General features: G+C 48.8%; 1 protein-coding gene across 1 annotated transcript in view; it reads right to left on the bottom strand.

Annotated features, from left to right (window-relative positions):
- Positions 1-1111: 1111 nt before the first annotated feature.
- The window catches only part of LOC149324321 (putative cation-transporting ATPase 13A5), a 51984-nt gene continuing 39600 nt past the window's right edge, over positions 1112-13495 (bottom strand). The window contains exons 24-31 of the mRNA XM_089488740.1: positions 11909-12018; positions 11276-11372; positions 9789-9861; positions 8533-8707; positions 5414-5607; positions 3828-3916; positions 3317-3397; positions 1112-3019 (exon numbers count right to left, since the gene is read on the bottom strand). Of these exons, the coding sequence (XP_089344866.1) occupies positions 2819-3019; positions 3317-3397; positions 3828-3916; positions 5414-5607; positions 8533-8707; positions 9789-9861; positions 11276-11372; positions 11909-12018 (1020 nt within the window). The 3' untranslated portion in view covers positions 1112-2818. The remainder of the gene's footprint in view (positions 3020-3316; positions 3398-3827; positions 3917-5413; positions 5608-8532; positions 8708-9788; positions 9862-11275; positions 11373-11908; positions 12019-13495) is intronic.

Here is a 13495-nt window from a genome sequence, read left to right as displayed (position 1 = left end):
TCTGCATGCATCATGTATTATGCCATAACGTCTGTTGCAACACTTTATTGTGACATGTCTCAGCCATCTCCTTTTTGCTACAAGTGGCAAAATGGCTATCATTTTTCTTTAGGGGGATGGAAAGAAAGGTATGACAGGGCCAGTACAGACGGGTGCTTTGTGTCGCCCTGGGGCCAAAATTAGGGCTAGCTAGGGCTGGGTGTCCAGGCGCACCCAGCCCTACTATCACCGCAGCTGCGTGCACCTGTCCACATGTGGCACAGTGTACAAACGCCTCGGCAGAAGCAGCACCATAGGGGTGCGTCAGCCTTTATGACGCTGCCAAAAAGGAGCTACCTAGAGTGGGTCCTTTTTGCGTGCTCATACGAATGTTGCTGCAGATGCGCAGCATTCAGGGGAGGCTTTGAGCCACCCATCTGTACTGCCCCATAGTTCATTTTAACATTATCACCACAAAGTGTGAGTTGTTGGCCTATTTCTGTGTCCTCAAACCACCGGCTTAAACCTCTGGATAATAAGCCCTGGTCAAGTGGCCCAAAAAGCAGGTCATGAGCCCAAAGCTGCCGCTTTCCAGAGCCCCAAAGGGCCTCCTCCTTTTAACAGTCTTCGCCAAGGATTTCCCTCTTTTAAAAGTCCAGTTTACTAATAGCCACTATGGGTTTTCTACCAAATGGGGTGGACCTGCCCTTCTGTTAAGATCTTTTGGAAAGACGTAAACAAAATAATCATGGGACTATATCAAATCAATGCCAAATTAGACCCTGAGACAATTTTGCTGAATATGACAGATGGGAAAGAATCAAGAAAGCACATAAAATTAATTTTATATTTGATAACATCGGCAAGAATCGTAGTAGCAAAATATTGGAAAAAGTAGATATTGACGAATGGTTAAGCAAAGCTCTAGAAGTGATAGAGATGGATAAATTAACAATGCTGCTGTGAGACGATGAGGATTATGATAAGAGAAATGAGGAAATGTGGAAACCTTGGCTGAAATACTGTAAGAATAGATGGCCAGAAGCGATATAAAGATATGAAGTTAGTACATATTTTGGATAACATGAAAATCAAGGGTGTATTTGAATATAATAATAATAACAAAGATTTATTTATGGCCCACCCAATCACGAAGAATCTGGGCGGGTTACAACAATAAAATACATCAATTACAATAGAGTTAAAAATCAAACCCTAGACCTACCGCCCCCCCCCCCATTCCCAGTACGAAAACAGAATTAAACAGTAATAGTATAAAACATTAAAAGATTAAAAGCATTTTAAAAAGGCAGAAAGATAGGCAGGGAAGACTAGACAGATGAGGGGACAATATCTCTATATCTGGGGAGGGAACTAAGTTGGAAAGGCCTTCTGGAAGAGATCCGTCTTGAGTGCTTTCTTGAAAGCTGTCAGAGTGGGAATGTGACGGCTCTCCTCCGGCCGGTCGTTCCATAGTTTAAGAGCAGTAGTAGAGAAGGCCCTCTGGGAAACTGATGTTAACCTAGATTTTTTTGGCTGTAGTAGATTTCTTCCAGAGGACCTTAGTGTGCGGGACGATGGACAATAGGGAAGAAGGCGTTCCCTCAAGTACTCTGGGCCCAAGCCATGGAGGGCTTTAAAGATACTTTGCCCGGAAACTAATAGGCAACCAGTGCAGGGACTTCAAGACCGGTGTTATATGGTCATTTCTAGAAGTTCCCATAATCAATCTGGCTGCCATATTTTGTACCAACGGAAGTTTCCGAACTTGGCACAAGGGTAGCCCCAAGCAGAGTGCATTACAGAAGTCCAGTTGAGAGGTGACCAGTGCATGTACTACTGTTTCCAGGTCCCTCGGCTCCAGGAAGGGTTACAGTTGGCATATCAGACGAAGCTGATAGCAGGCGCTCTTGACTGTCGCATCCACCTGAGCTGTCAGTTGGAGCGACGAGTCAAGAAGCACCCCCAAGCTGCGAATAGAATCCTTCAGGGGAAGTGTGACCCCATCCAGAACTGGCTGACACAACTCCATTCCTGGATTCGGGGTTCCTATAGCAAGTACCTCCGTCTTATATATATTGAGTATTGTGTGTGTTACCCTTTATTTAAATCTTTAATACTATGGACATATTTTATAATTATAGATAAAATATAGGTAAGGAATCAATTTATAGAATAATGGCTGGGAAATAAATGGTAAAAGAAGCAAAATGTAAGAAGAGCAAGAAAGTTAGAAAGCTATTAATTTCTTCACCAGAATGAAGAAGTGAATAGACTGAAAGTTCTGTCTTTAAAAGATTTCTACCCATAGACTGTTATGTATAAACAAGAAAATGAGTTATTAATGTGAGAGGAGGACAATAGATAACAACAGGAATAGCGGAATACGGCATAAACAAGTTGCATAAGAAGAAAGGAAGGCATAGCCAGGGAAAAGAGCAGGGAGGGGAGGAATGGGGAAATAGCAGAATGGAGAAAGAAATAGGTCAAGCTTTGTTTTTATGTAATTTTCCTTTGAAAATATGATTTGTATATGGAATGTAAATAAGAAATGAAATATGTTCATTTAAAAAAAGGCCAGTTGACAGTTAGAGCCAACTTGGCGGAGGGGCTGAGCGTTGGACTGTGACTCCGGACACCAGGGTTCGAATCCCCACTTGGCCACGGAAACCCACAGGATGACCGTGGGCAAGTCACACTCTCTCAGCCCCAGAAACCTCCCTCTCCCCATAGGTTTGCCTTCGGGACATCATACAAAGGTACACAATGGCAAAGAACAACAGATAAGCCAGCAAGTGCTGGTCCACCGTCCGACTCTTCAATGACTGCAGCTGGCCAGTTACTTCTCTCCGCTGTTTTCGTAGACGGGGTTGGCGTAGGCCTCGCTTCTTCCGTCCGCTGCGCAGTCTCCCTGGTCCGTGGGCGGCCATGACGCCTCTCTCTCCAGCCGCCTCTGCAGCCTCCGGAAGCGGCTGGACGACTGGAACCGAAAGAGGGCCTTGAGCCAGAGCCAGAGCCAGCGGTTTTGCAAGATGGCATCCTGCAAAGAAAATGGCTGTGCATACAAGATGACATTGCGGGCGGCAGGTGCCCCTGACTGTTGGGTGCCCCTCATTCCTCTCAGCCCAAGTGGGGAGGCTGCCTGGCTTTCAGGAGAAGAAGGAGAGCCAAGCCATGCTTCGCCCAAGAGCCACCTTGCCGTCCGTCGTGGGATGGAGTTGCCCTTGCTGACCATCCTCCACCTCCTTGGCCTCCCCTTGAAGGGACCATAAACCTGGGGCCGGTTTTCAAGGGGAAGCCACACCAATCGAGAAACCAACGCCCATCGTCCACTCACCTCCACAAAGAATGAGACGCAAAACGTGACCACCAGCATAATGAGAACATAAACCCTCCAGATGTTTGGGGTGCAGAGGAACTGTGGGAAAGGAAAGGAGTCCCAGGCTGTCATTCCCAGGTGGACCCTGATGAGTACTATCTTTATCATTACATTTATTTGTACGCTGCTTTCCCCCCAGAATTGGGACTCAGAGTGGCTTACATTCTCAAAACACAGTACAAGATACCAGAGCCCAGACCAATTCATACCAGGAGGAGATACAGTCTGCCAAATAGCCTGGGCCATGGAGGGCCCTTTGGTTGGCGGCCCTTTTGCCCTGGCAGTGCCTGCAATGCTCCCATCACTCGGCCTGGGCAGGGGCTTTGCCTGATGGCCAGCCGCTTGGCCTAATGCGGCCTCTTGCTCCAGGCAGAGAGCATGGCATGTAGCAGCCCACTTTGAAGGCTGGAGAGGAGCTGGGGGCAGTGCGTTGGTCACAGGGGAAGCGGAGGACCCTCCCGTCGCTCACCTCCATCCCTTTGTAGACGGCTTCTATGTCAGCAAAGAAGAGAAAGAGGGACACTCCAAGCTGGATGCAGAGCAGGCAGGAGAAGACATCTGGACAATTGGAAAAGGAGCAATGCGCCCCAGTTAGACCCATGGAGGCAATGGGGGGCCAGGAATTAGCAAGTGAGTAAAGCTGCCATGTGATCTGGGGGAATCATAGGATCGTAGAGAGACCCCGAGGGCCCGGATCCAGTCCAACCTCATTCTTCTGCCATGCAGGAAGACCCCATCCAAGCCTCCTCCTCCCTGAGACAGAAGATGGCCATCCGGCCACTACTTAGAAACAGTCTCCAAAGGAGACTCCACCACAATCTCCAAGGAAGGGAGTGTGTTCCACTATCAGACAACCCTTATTGTCAAGACGTTCCTCCTGATGTTTAAGGGGAATCTCTTTTCCTGTAGCTTGCACCCATTGCTTGCACCAGGAGCCCAGGTGGCACAGTGGTTCAATGCCCGTCCTGCAGCCACTCACTCACAAACCACAAGGTTGCGAGTTCAGTTCCAGCCAGAGACTCAGGGTCCACTCAGCCTTGCACCCTTCCAAAGTCACTAAAATGAGTCCCCAGCAAATTAGTTGTCAATCGCTTAGAGACTACTTAGTGCAATATGAAGCAGTATATAAATGAAGTTGCTATTGCTGTTGTTCCATGTCCTATTCTCTGGAGCAGCAGAAAACAAGCTTGCTCCATTCTTAGTACCTGACATCCCTTCAGATGTTTAAACACAGGCATCATGTCTCCCCTTAACCTTCTCTTTTCCAGGCTAACGGTACCCAGCTCCCTCAGCTGTTCCTCAGAAGGTTTCTGTAGGACAATGCAAGTTTCCAAAGGCTTCAGCCTTTGTTAAGGAAACTAGAATATTTAAATATCAAACATATCAAAGCCAAGCTTTACATCAGCAGATTAGGCAAAATGTGTCCTTCCTTGCCTAAGCATGCTTCTCTAAGAACTGAGAACAATCACAAGTAGCTTGCAGTTTAAACAACAGTTTGCTAATGGCTTTAATTTACATATACATAGAGGCTATATCCTAACCTAGCTTCAGGTGAAGAAGAAATCTTTATCTCGCCATCTTTCCAAAGATGGAGAACCCCATAGGGCTGGGGGGGGGGGGGATATTTGTCTGTGAGAGAGAACTTCCCGAAAGGGGAAGTGGTTTCTCTCCTGTGATTCAGAAGGAGCAAAATGGGGGGTTGGAATGAGGGGAGACGGCAGGGAAGTCCATCTATCAAAGGAGCTGAAGAGAGAATGGTGGCTCTCCTCTGGACACGTGGCTCCAGCTTGTCCACCTCCTTCTTGAATTGTGGTCATCAGAACTGGACACAGGATGATTCCAGCTGAGGCCTGACCAAGGCAGACCACAGTGTTGCCATGCCTAGACCCTAGACTCTAATGGATGCAGGAATGCCACCTGGCCATTAAAGTGGTTTCCTTATTTCTTCTGCAGACAACCATTTTAGCACCAGGGTCAGCTGTCCAGACAGGGGCATGGAGGGTGGCATGGCAGTACTCCATTGGCAAAAGGGGTGGGGAGGGCTGGACAACTCACAGTTGGTGTAGATGGGCCTCCTGAACGGTCTGCCCTTGGAGAAGACGAAGGCCACAAGGATGCAGTTGAGGGTGACCAGTGGCCAGAGGGTGGTCCCTTCGTAGCTCAGCACAGGGTCCTCCTCTGGCTCAGTGGCGTTGGCCTTTGTCCCATTGTCACCCAGGAAGAGGGACTGGTTTCCCAAGGGACATCCCCTGGAAGGCAAGGGACCCCCAAGAATGACCCCTCTTCCTTCTCCTTAGCCACAGCCGGTGGCCATTTTGCCTCCAACCGCGCACGCGTTGGGCTTGATATGAAGCAGGGATATGAGACCCAGAAGGAGAGTCTGGGACTCAAGGGGGCTTACAAGAGGAAAATGCAAGTAGCTAAACACATACAAAGAAATGAGATTACAACAGAATTAAAGTGCCAAAGCAATGTAGAGCAATCAAGGCCCAGGAAAGAGGAATCATGGCTTGGTCTGTTGGGATTCTGTTCAGATGAATGCCCAAAAGACAGCAAAGACAGCACTGCCTTGACCCAGGTCCTCGGGAACAGGGGCTAAGTAGTGAACTAGTGCTCCAGGAGACCTGGGTTTGAATCCCTGCTCAGCCATGGAAGCCCAGCAGGTGACTTTGTTGCACCGTCTGGGCTTCAGAGGAGGCCAATGGCAAACTCCCTCCAGACAACTCTGGACAAGTAAACCCTAGGAGAGGGTCAGCGGGAGCAGGACACATATCAAATGAGGGTCAGTGTGGCCTTTTAGTTTGAATGTTGGACACCTAGGCCTGCATCTGAACTGCAGAAATAATGCTGTTTGACATCGCTTTAGCTGACATGGCTCCATTCTTTGGAATCCTGGGACTTGTAGTTTGTTGGGGCATCAGTGCTCTCCGACAGAAAATATGAAATATCTCACAAAACTCCAAAGCCCAGGATCCATAGCACTGAGCCATGGCAGTCAAAGCAACGTCAAACTGCATTATTTCTGCAGGGCAGGTTAGCTCTTGGACTCTGAGAGACCAGGGGTCGAATCCCACTGGGTGACCCTGGGAAAGTCACACTCTCTCATCCTCAGAAGGAGGCCATGATGGCAAGCCCCCTCTGAACAGATCTGGCCCAGAAGATCCTGATCTACTCTGGCAGCATGTGTGGGTCCGAAGGGGGCTCCTAAGGGAGCAGCAGAAGCAGAAGAGCCGCCAGTGCTTTGGAGGTGGCCACTCACTGGCAGGTGATACCAGGAGGAGACTGTAGAAGGACTTCTCCATTTGTGCTGACAGACAGACCCTGCATCTGTGCAAACATGGAAGCATTTGCCTTTCGGCTTCAACTGGGAGAATCTTCTACCAATTAGATACTCAATTAACCTGGCTCTTCCTCTAGAAAATTACAAGTTAACTATTGCCAGTGCTCAGATTCTAAGGTCGAGACACAGGACCTTACCACACAAGGATTTTTTGAGCACGGAAGTAGGGTCAGTTCTCATTGGTCGATGCGTATTCGCGTTATATCGCATTGGTGTTCCACAACTGTGAGCTCAGAATACGTATTGACCAATGCGATATAATGTGAATACGCTTTGGCCAATGCGTATTCACGGCGGGGTTCCAAACTGAAGGCAGCCGGCTCCTCCGTTTTGCGAGTGCGCAAAATTAGTGGATTGGCGGGATCCGTATTGATGGCCAGTGCGAAACCTCTGCTGCTTTGGCTGGTGTGTACATCCAATCCGCTGGTTCTCCTGAAGACCACTGGTTACAAATCTCCCATGATGCTGCTCTGGAATTTCCCCCTTCTCCTTCCGGTGGCCCTTTCCTCTTTCAGGACAACCGCCGGGGCTGGGGAGCCATTTTTCCACTGACCGACGAGATAAAGCAGAAACCTTTTGTGTGTGTGTGTGGGGGGGTGAAATGTATATGTATATGTGTGTATATATGTATATGTGTATATACACACACACACACACAAAGATGTGTTTGTAAGCATATACATGCAGCATTACACTTTCGGCTGCTCCACAGTTTGTGTGTGTGTGTGTGTGTGTGTGTGTGTGTATGGGCGTGTGTATATGTATATGTATGTATACACACACACACACACACATATATAAACACTCAAGCAGACAGATGTGTGTGTACACATATAAATACGGCATCACACTTTTGGCTGTGGCAAGTGTGTTTTTGTATATATATGTGTGTGTTTGTGTGTGTGTTTGTGTGTGTGTGTGAGTGTATGTATATATATATATATATATATATATATATATATATAAAAAAACACTCATACAGACAAATATGTGTGTACACATAAAAAAAGGCATCTCACTTTTGGCTTTACCACTATGTGTATATATATATATATATATATATATATATATATATATATGTATGTATATATATAAGTATGTATGTATGTATTTATGTGTGTGCATAGATAGATAGATAGATAGATAGATAGATAGCTACACACACACACACATATATACACATGGTGCATACCCCTTCCGTAAGTGGCTAAAGGCAGAAATTCTCGCGATATTACGCGCTAAACAGTGACCTCATTCTTCACCCCAAAAGTTAAAAATGTTGCGCCCCGTTCAGAGCCCCACAGAGCATGCGCAAGGCTGCCGATGCGCATTGGCCAATACACATTGTATTGGGCTGGTGTGGTTATCCAATCTGCACTTGCCTCACTTTGCCTGAATACGCATTGGCCGATTCGCAAAACCTCGATTCGGAAGGCCGCCCAGATGTGGAAGAACAATGCGATATGACGCAAATACGAATCAGCAAAGCGTATTCAGAGAGCGCGAGTGTGAATGAACGATGCGATATGACGCGAATACGCATCGGCCAATGTGAACTGACCCTACTTCTGTGCCCTGTGTGGTACGGTCCACAGATGGTTAACCAACCATGCTATGATTAACCTGCCATGCTTTCTGCCTATAAAAGAAAGAGACTGGTATGGCTCCAGTGGTCAGTTGGATTGGCCACAGGTGTCAATTGAGTTGACCAGGATCAATTAAACTGCCCATACCAGATGGTTTGCCTTGTCTGATTTCTTTACAGGTGACGGCTGAGCCAGCTGGGCTCTTCTTGGGAGGAAGGGAGGGATCCCTGTTTGGGAAGGGCTCTGACCTGTGGCTGCGCAGCTGGGAGTACCAGGGCTGCTGCTTGATGGAAAGGAAGGCAAAGACCTGGAGCGCGAGGGTGAGGCAGGCGTTGAGGACAATGGAGAGCAGCAGCGGTGGTGCCAGGAGGCGTCCCGGGGGCCGGTGGGGGGCCAGTTGGGGATAGGCCTCCGTCAGGCTCACTGCGCAAAGAGGAAGAGAGATGTCCCGGGAGAGCAGTATTCATGGCAAGGGACATACAGCCTTTCCTTTGCCCACCCCACAGTCATCCCAGAGAAGGAAGCCTCCTCAAACTGGTCCGCTGAGCAGAAGCGGGAAGGGCGCCTCCTTCATCCCTCTCCACCCTACATCTTGCAGCTCTGCCCATTTCAGCCGCGCCAAGGGCCAGAGGGAGGCCAGCTGTGGTCAACATGCAGCAATGGCTCTCAAGCCAGGAGCCTTCAAGCCGCCTTCCAACTTATGGTGACCCCAAGCATTTTGCATAGGGTTTACTTAGGCAGGGAATCCTCAGAGGTGGTTTTGTCCATCCTTTCCTCTGACACAGACCCTAACAGCAGTAACAGCATTCTTCCACAGACTCCCATCCCGGTACTAACCAGGGCTTGCCCTGTTTAGCTTCCAAGATAAAAGGGGATCTGATGCCTTTAGGGCATTTACCCTACTATAAATTCAGCATGTGGGCAGGTGAGATGTAGTCTCCAGAGAGTAGGGTTTGGAAAGAATCCGCATTGGTCAGGAATACCAGTTTGTCAAGGGATCTTGTAGCACATTTTGGATTAACTGTGCAAAAGCAGTTGCAGGGTCAGCTTTGGAAGACTTGGGTTCCTTCCTCAGACGAATGGAGTGAACTGGTCAAAGGACCTTCCTGGGCACCAGTTCACTCCATTCATATCTGAGGAAGCAGACTGAGTCTAAGAAAGGTCCTTCCTGGGCACCAGTTTGCTCCTGAGGAAGTGGGTTGGGTCCACAAAATCAGATGATGCCAGCCTTCTCTAAGGGGCTTTGCAAGGGAAGCCTCAAGGGACAGTGGCCAGCCAGGAGCCTTCCTGACCTCTGGGAATGCCCTAGAAGCTCAGGAGCTCTCCAGCCTGATCAAGACTTGGTCAGGCAAGCTGTTCCTGGCAAACAGGGGCCAGTCTTAAACCAGCTGAGAAACGTTGTGCCGCAAAGGCTTCTGTGTTGCTGGCCTCCTTGGCAGTGTCCACTGTGAAAGTCCAGGCTGTCCAATAGCGCAAGGGAGAGAAGGAAGGTCTGCTGACTTACTTGTGAGGCAGATGACGAGGGTGACGCAGACGTCTTGCAGGAGGTACTGGTAGTTCCCAAAGATCTGGGTTTGCTGCGGGAGGGGAAGGAAAAAAACAAAAGAGGCTTCTTTTGCAACTCTTAGTGATTATTTCATTAATACAGACAGGAAGGAAGCCACAGGGCTTTGGAAAAGCAGCTGGAGATTACACCTGGAACCCAAGGTTTCCTTCCTCTGGTGCTACAGCTGCCCCATCTGTTTCAATTCTGTTGCTTGCCCCCCACTGACCCCCCGAATGCTGCCCACACGGGACCAAAGGGGGGCTAGGGACGACAAAGCAAGACCATACATTACAATAGCAAACCTCTGCCCCCAGCATCCTCGAGGCGATTAATCCAGGCATGGGAAGGGGCTTTGTGCTTGCCAAGCAGAAACACAGTGGGAGCAATAGGTAATAATAACAATAACAATAACAATAAGAAATTATAATATCTGACAAAGGGAAGAACCACTCTGCCCACTCCGGAATGTATTCATGGCAAGGCCGTCTGTCAGAAGGAGCAAAGGTCCCTTTACAGCACCATAAGGGAGACTCCTCTGTCCATCCTCTCTTTAGCTCTTAAAAATGAGGGTCTCTTTCCAGGCTGCAACTGCTACCTGTCATCCAGACTTTAAGGACATGGAGGGCTGTGATCAGGGACATAGCTAGGATTTTAGGAAGGGGGGGGCAGACTAAGTGTCACCATTATAATGGGGCTTGGGTGCGGTGGCGCAGCAGCACACACCATTCATTTTTCTAATGGAAGGGGGGAGTCCAGACCCCAAGACCCCCTCCCTTGGCTACGTCCCTGCTGCGACCCAACATCTCCTCCAGCACTATGCAATCCCTATGGAGAATTGCAACAGAGCAACACAAGTCAGTGACTGCATGCCTGCAATGTGCAATATGTGCAATGTCTAGTGCATGATTTGCAAGGTCTAAGGCACAACTGTAATGCAGAGATGCAAGGTGTGATGTGCAATCACAGTGTGCAATAAAGTGTAAGCAAAATGCTTGAGGGGGAAATGTGTTGCTCAGTGCAAAATGGGCAACAGCAATGCACAACTCTGCTTCCACCGCTGCCAGCAAAACACGCCTGTGGTGCTATGGCAAATAATTCACCCCACATTTCCTTTTCTTGTGCCATTTTTCTAGTCATTTTTCACTCATGGCAACCCTAAGGAGAACCTATCATGGGGTTTTCTTGGCAAGATTTGTTCATAGGAGGTTTGCCATGGCCATCTTCCCCTGAGGCTGGGAGAATGTGACTTGTCCAAGGACACCCAATGGCTTTCCATTGCTGGTCAGAGATTCAAACTCTGGTCCCCCAGAGTCCCAGTCCATTGCTCAAAACAACACCGTGCCAGCTCTCTCCACATGCAAAGTATGAATCACGCATAGACAGGCCATTCACAGGACACCTGCTACCACTTGTAATGTACCTAAGTGTGCTGCGTGAAGACGTACCCAGTAAAGCAGAGCTGTGCCGATGAACTGCGTCACGCCATAAAGGGCTAGGTACTTGAAGACGGCGAAGGAGGAGACCAGGGCGGCACGGCCTTCCCTGCAACGGAAAAGGGAGACATCTGTGATCTGATCCAAGCAGCGCAGGGGGAAGTGCATGGCCGGATTTGGGGGTGGGGGCTTTCAGAAAAAGACATTCAGCCAGGAAGGAAGGAAGACTGGTGTCTGGGGCAGGGCTGCCGGGGGCACGGACAGCGTTGGGTGGCTCCTGAGGGGGGGATGTCACCCGATGCACTCCTTCTGGGCCTGGCTGGTCTGCTGGATGGTGGCAACGCAAGATGACTTCCTTTGCTGCCACTTGCCCAGCAGCTCCGCCGGAGCCAGGAGAGGCTGCTGAGGAGAGATGGGGCGGTAAAATACAATCCTCACCAGGTGCCAGGTATACTGGGTCCTGGGAGAAACAGCCATGCTTGGGACAACCGTTTGGCTCTGCAAAGCATGGTTCCCTATCACCTGGTGACCACAAAGATGGCAACATGGCAGCCGGGGCAGGAGGAGGGCCAGCGGCAGGGTCAATGGGGAGGAAGGAAGGAAGAGCCACAGAGGAAAGAGGGCTCTCTTTGAAGCCAAACGCACCGAATGAGCTCCGTCATGCACTCGATGTTTGGGGTCTGGGAGGTGAAGGGCGACGCCACGGAGGCCTCCTGCTCTGAAAGGGAGATCCCCGCATGGGCCATTTTCAAAGCCTATAAGGAGAGGAAAGAGAGCCACAGGGTCAGAGGAAGGGTTTCCATGGATGACCTCTCTCTACATCCGAGTAAAATGCAGGCAGATTTTACGAATGGTGTCCTCTGTCACTGGCTCTCTTTAATGTTGCTGCTGTTGTTATGTGCCTTCCACCATTTTAAAACATTTTATTAAACAGTAAAAATGATTGAAAGGACTGGCGATCCTTATGGACTATGCACCACCTGCGCACAAGGAGTGCTCAGACTTGGGCCACAGCGGGCGCTGCCAACCATGGCTCCTGGTCAAGCGGGGAGGACTGCTCTTCTCCCAGGCCAAAACTACTATCTCTTCCCAGGACAAGGCACCCAGAGTGTCTCAGCAACAGCATTTGGGTCCCTCTGGGTGCAGACTGTGCAACAAGACTATGCTTTTCTCCTCTGTGGCGGGGAGGCCATGGAGGACGTGGCTCCTTACGGCACATCAGGCCATTATGGCCTGACAGGTTGCAGGTTTGCCGGGAAGACAATTAACAAATTATTTCCAAAACAATGGGGCAAAAAGGAGAAATTGGTGGAGCATTACTTCTATTAACTGCGTTTGAAGGTCTTTACCTGGATAGTAAAGGAAGGATAGTAAAGATGGCACCATCCTGGTCTCTTTAGGGATTGGTCTCAGCCCCTGAGAAGAAGGCCCTCTTTCTTGTTCCCACCAAACGCACCAATGGCCTCAATACAGGGAGATATGGACCTGCAAATAGCCAGGACCCAAGCTGTATAGGGCTTTATAGGTCAAAACCAGCACTTTGGATTGTGCCCAGAAACAGACTGGCAGCCAATGGAGCTCTTGCAAGAAGGGAGTTGCATGTTCCTTTATTGCCAGCTCCATTTAAAAGCCTATCTGCAGCTCTTTCAACCAGCTGAGGTTTCTGAGCACTTTGCAAAGGCAGCCCCACGGAGACCACATTGCAGTAATCCAGATGGCATGCAACCAAGGCATGTGCCACTGTGGCCAGGTCTGACTTCTCCAAGTTTTAGCTGTGCAAAGACACTCCTGGTCACCGCCAAAATCTGGGCTTCCAGGCTCAGCGCTGAATCCAGAAGTAGCCCCAAACTACGAACCTGAGTTTTCTGGGGGAGCGTAACCCCATCTAACACAGGCTGCATCCCTATTCCCGGATGTGCCTTTCGACTAACTAGGAGCACCTTTGTCTTGTCTGAATCACGCCTCAATTTATTTGCCCTCATCCAGTCCATTACAGCAGCCAGACACCGGTTTAGGAGAGGAACAGCCTCCTTGGAATTGGATGGAAAAGAGTGATGATGATAATAATAATAATAATAATAATAATAATAATAATAATATAATTTTATTTTTATACCGCTTTTCCAAAAGATCAAAGTGGTGTACACAAAATTTAAAACCAGTTACAAACACATCATAAAATAGATAAAACCAATAATAATAATAATAATAATAATACTTTTATTTGTATAC

The sequence above is a fragment of the Sceloporus occidentalis genome, unplaced genomic scaffold (genome assembly GCF_023333645.1).
Source record: "Sceloporus occidentalis isolate IW3139 unplaced genomic scaffold, rSceOcc1.0.p SCAF_1, whole genome shotgun sequence".
Lineage (NCBI taxonomy): Eukaryota > Metazoa > Chordata > Lepidosauria > Squamata > Phrynosomatidae > Sceloporus > Sceloporus occidentalis.
This window is presented reverse-complemented; position numbering and strand designations above follow the sequence as displayed.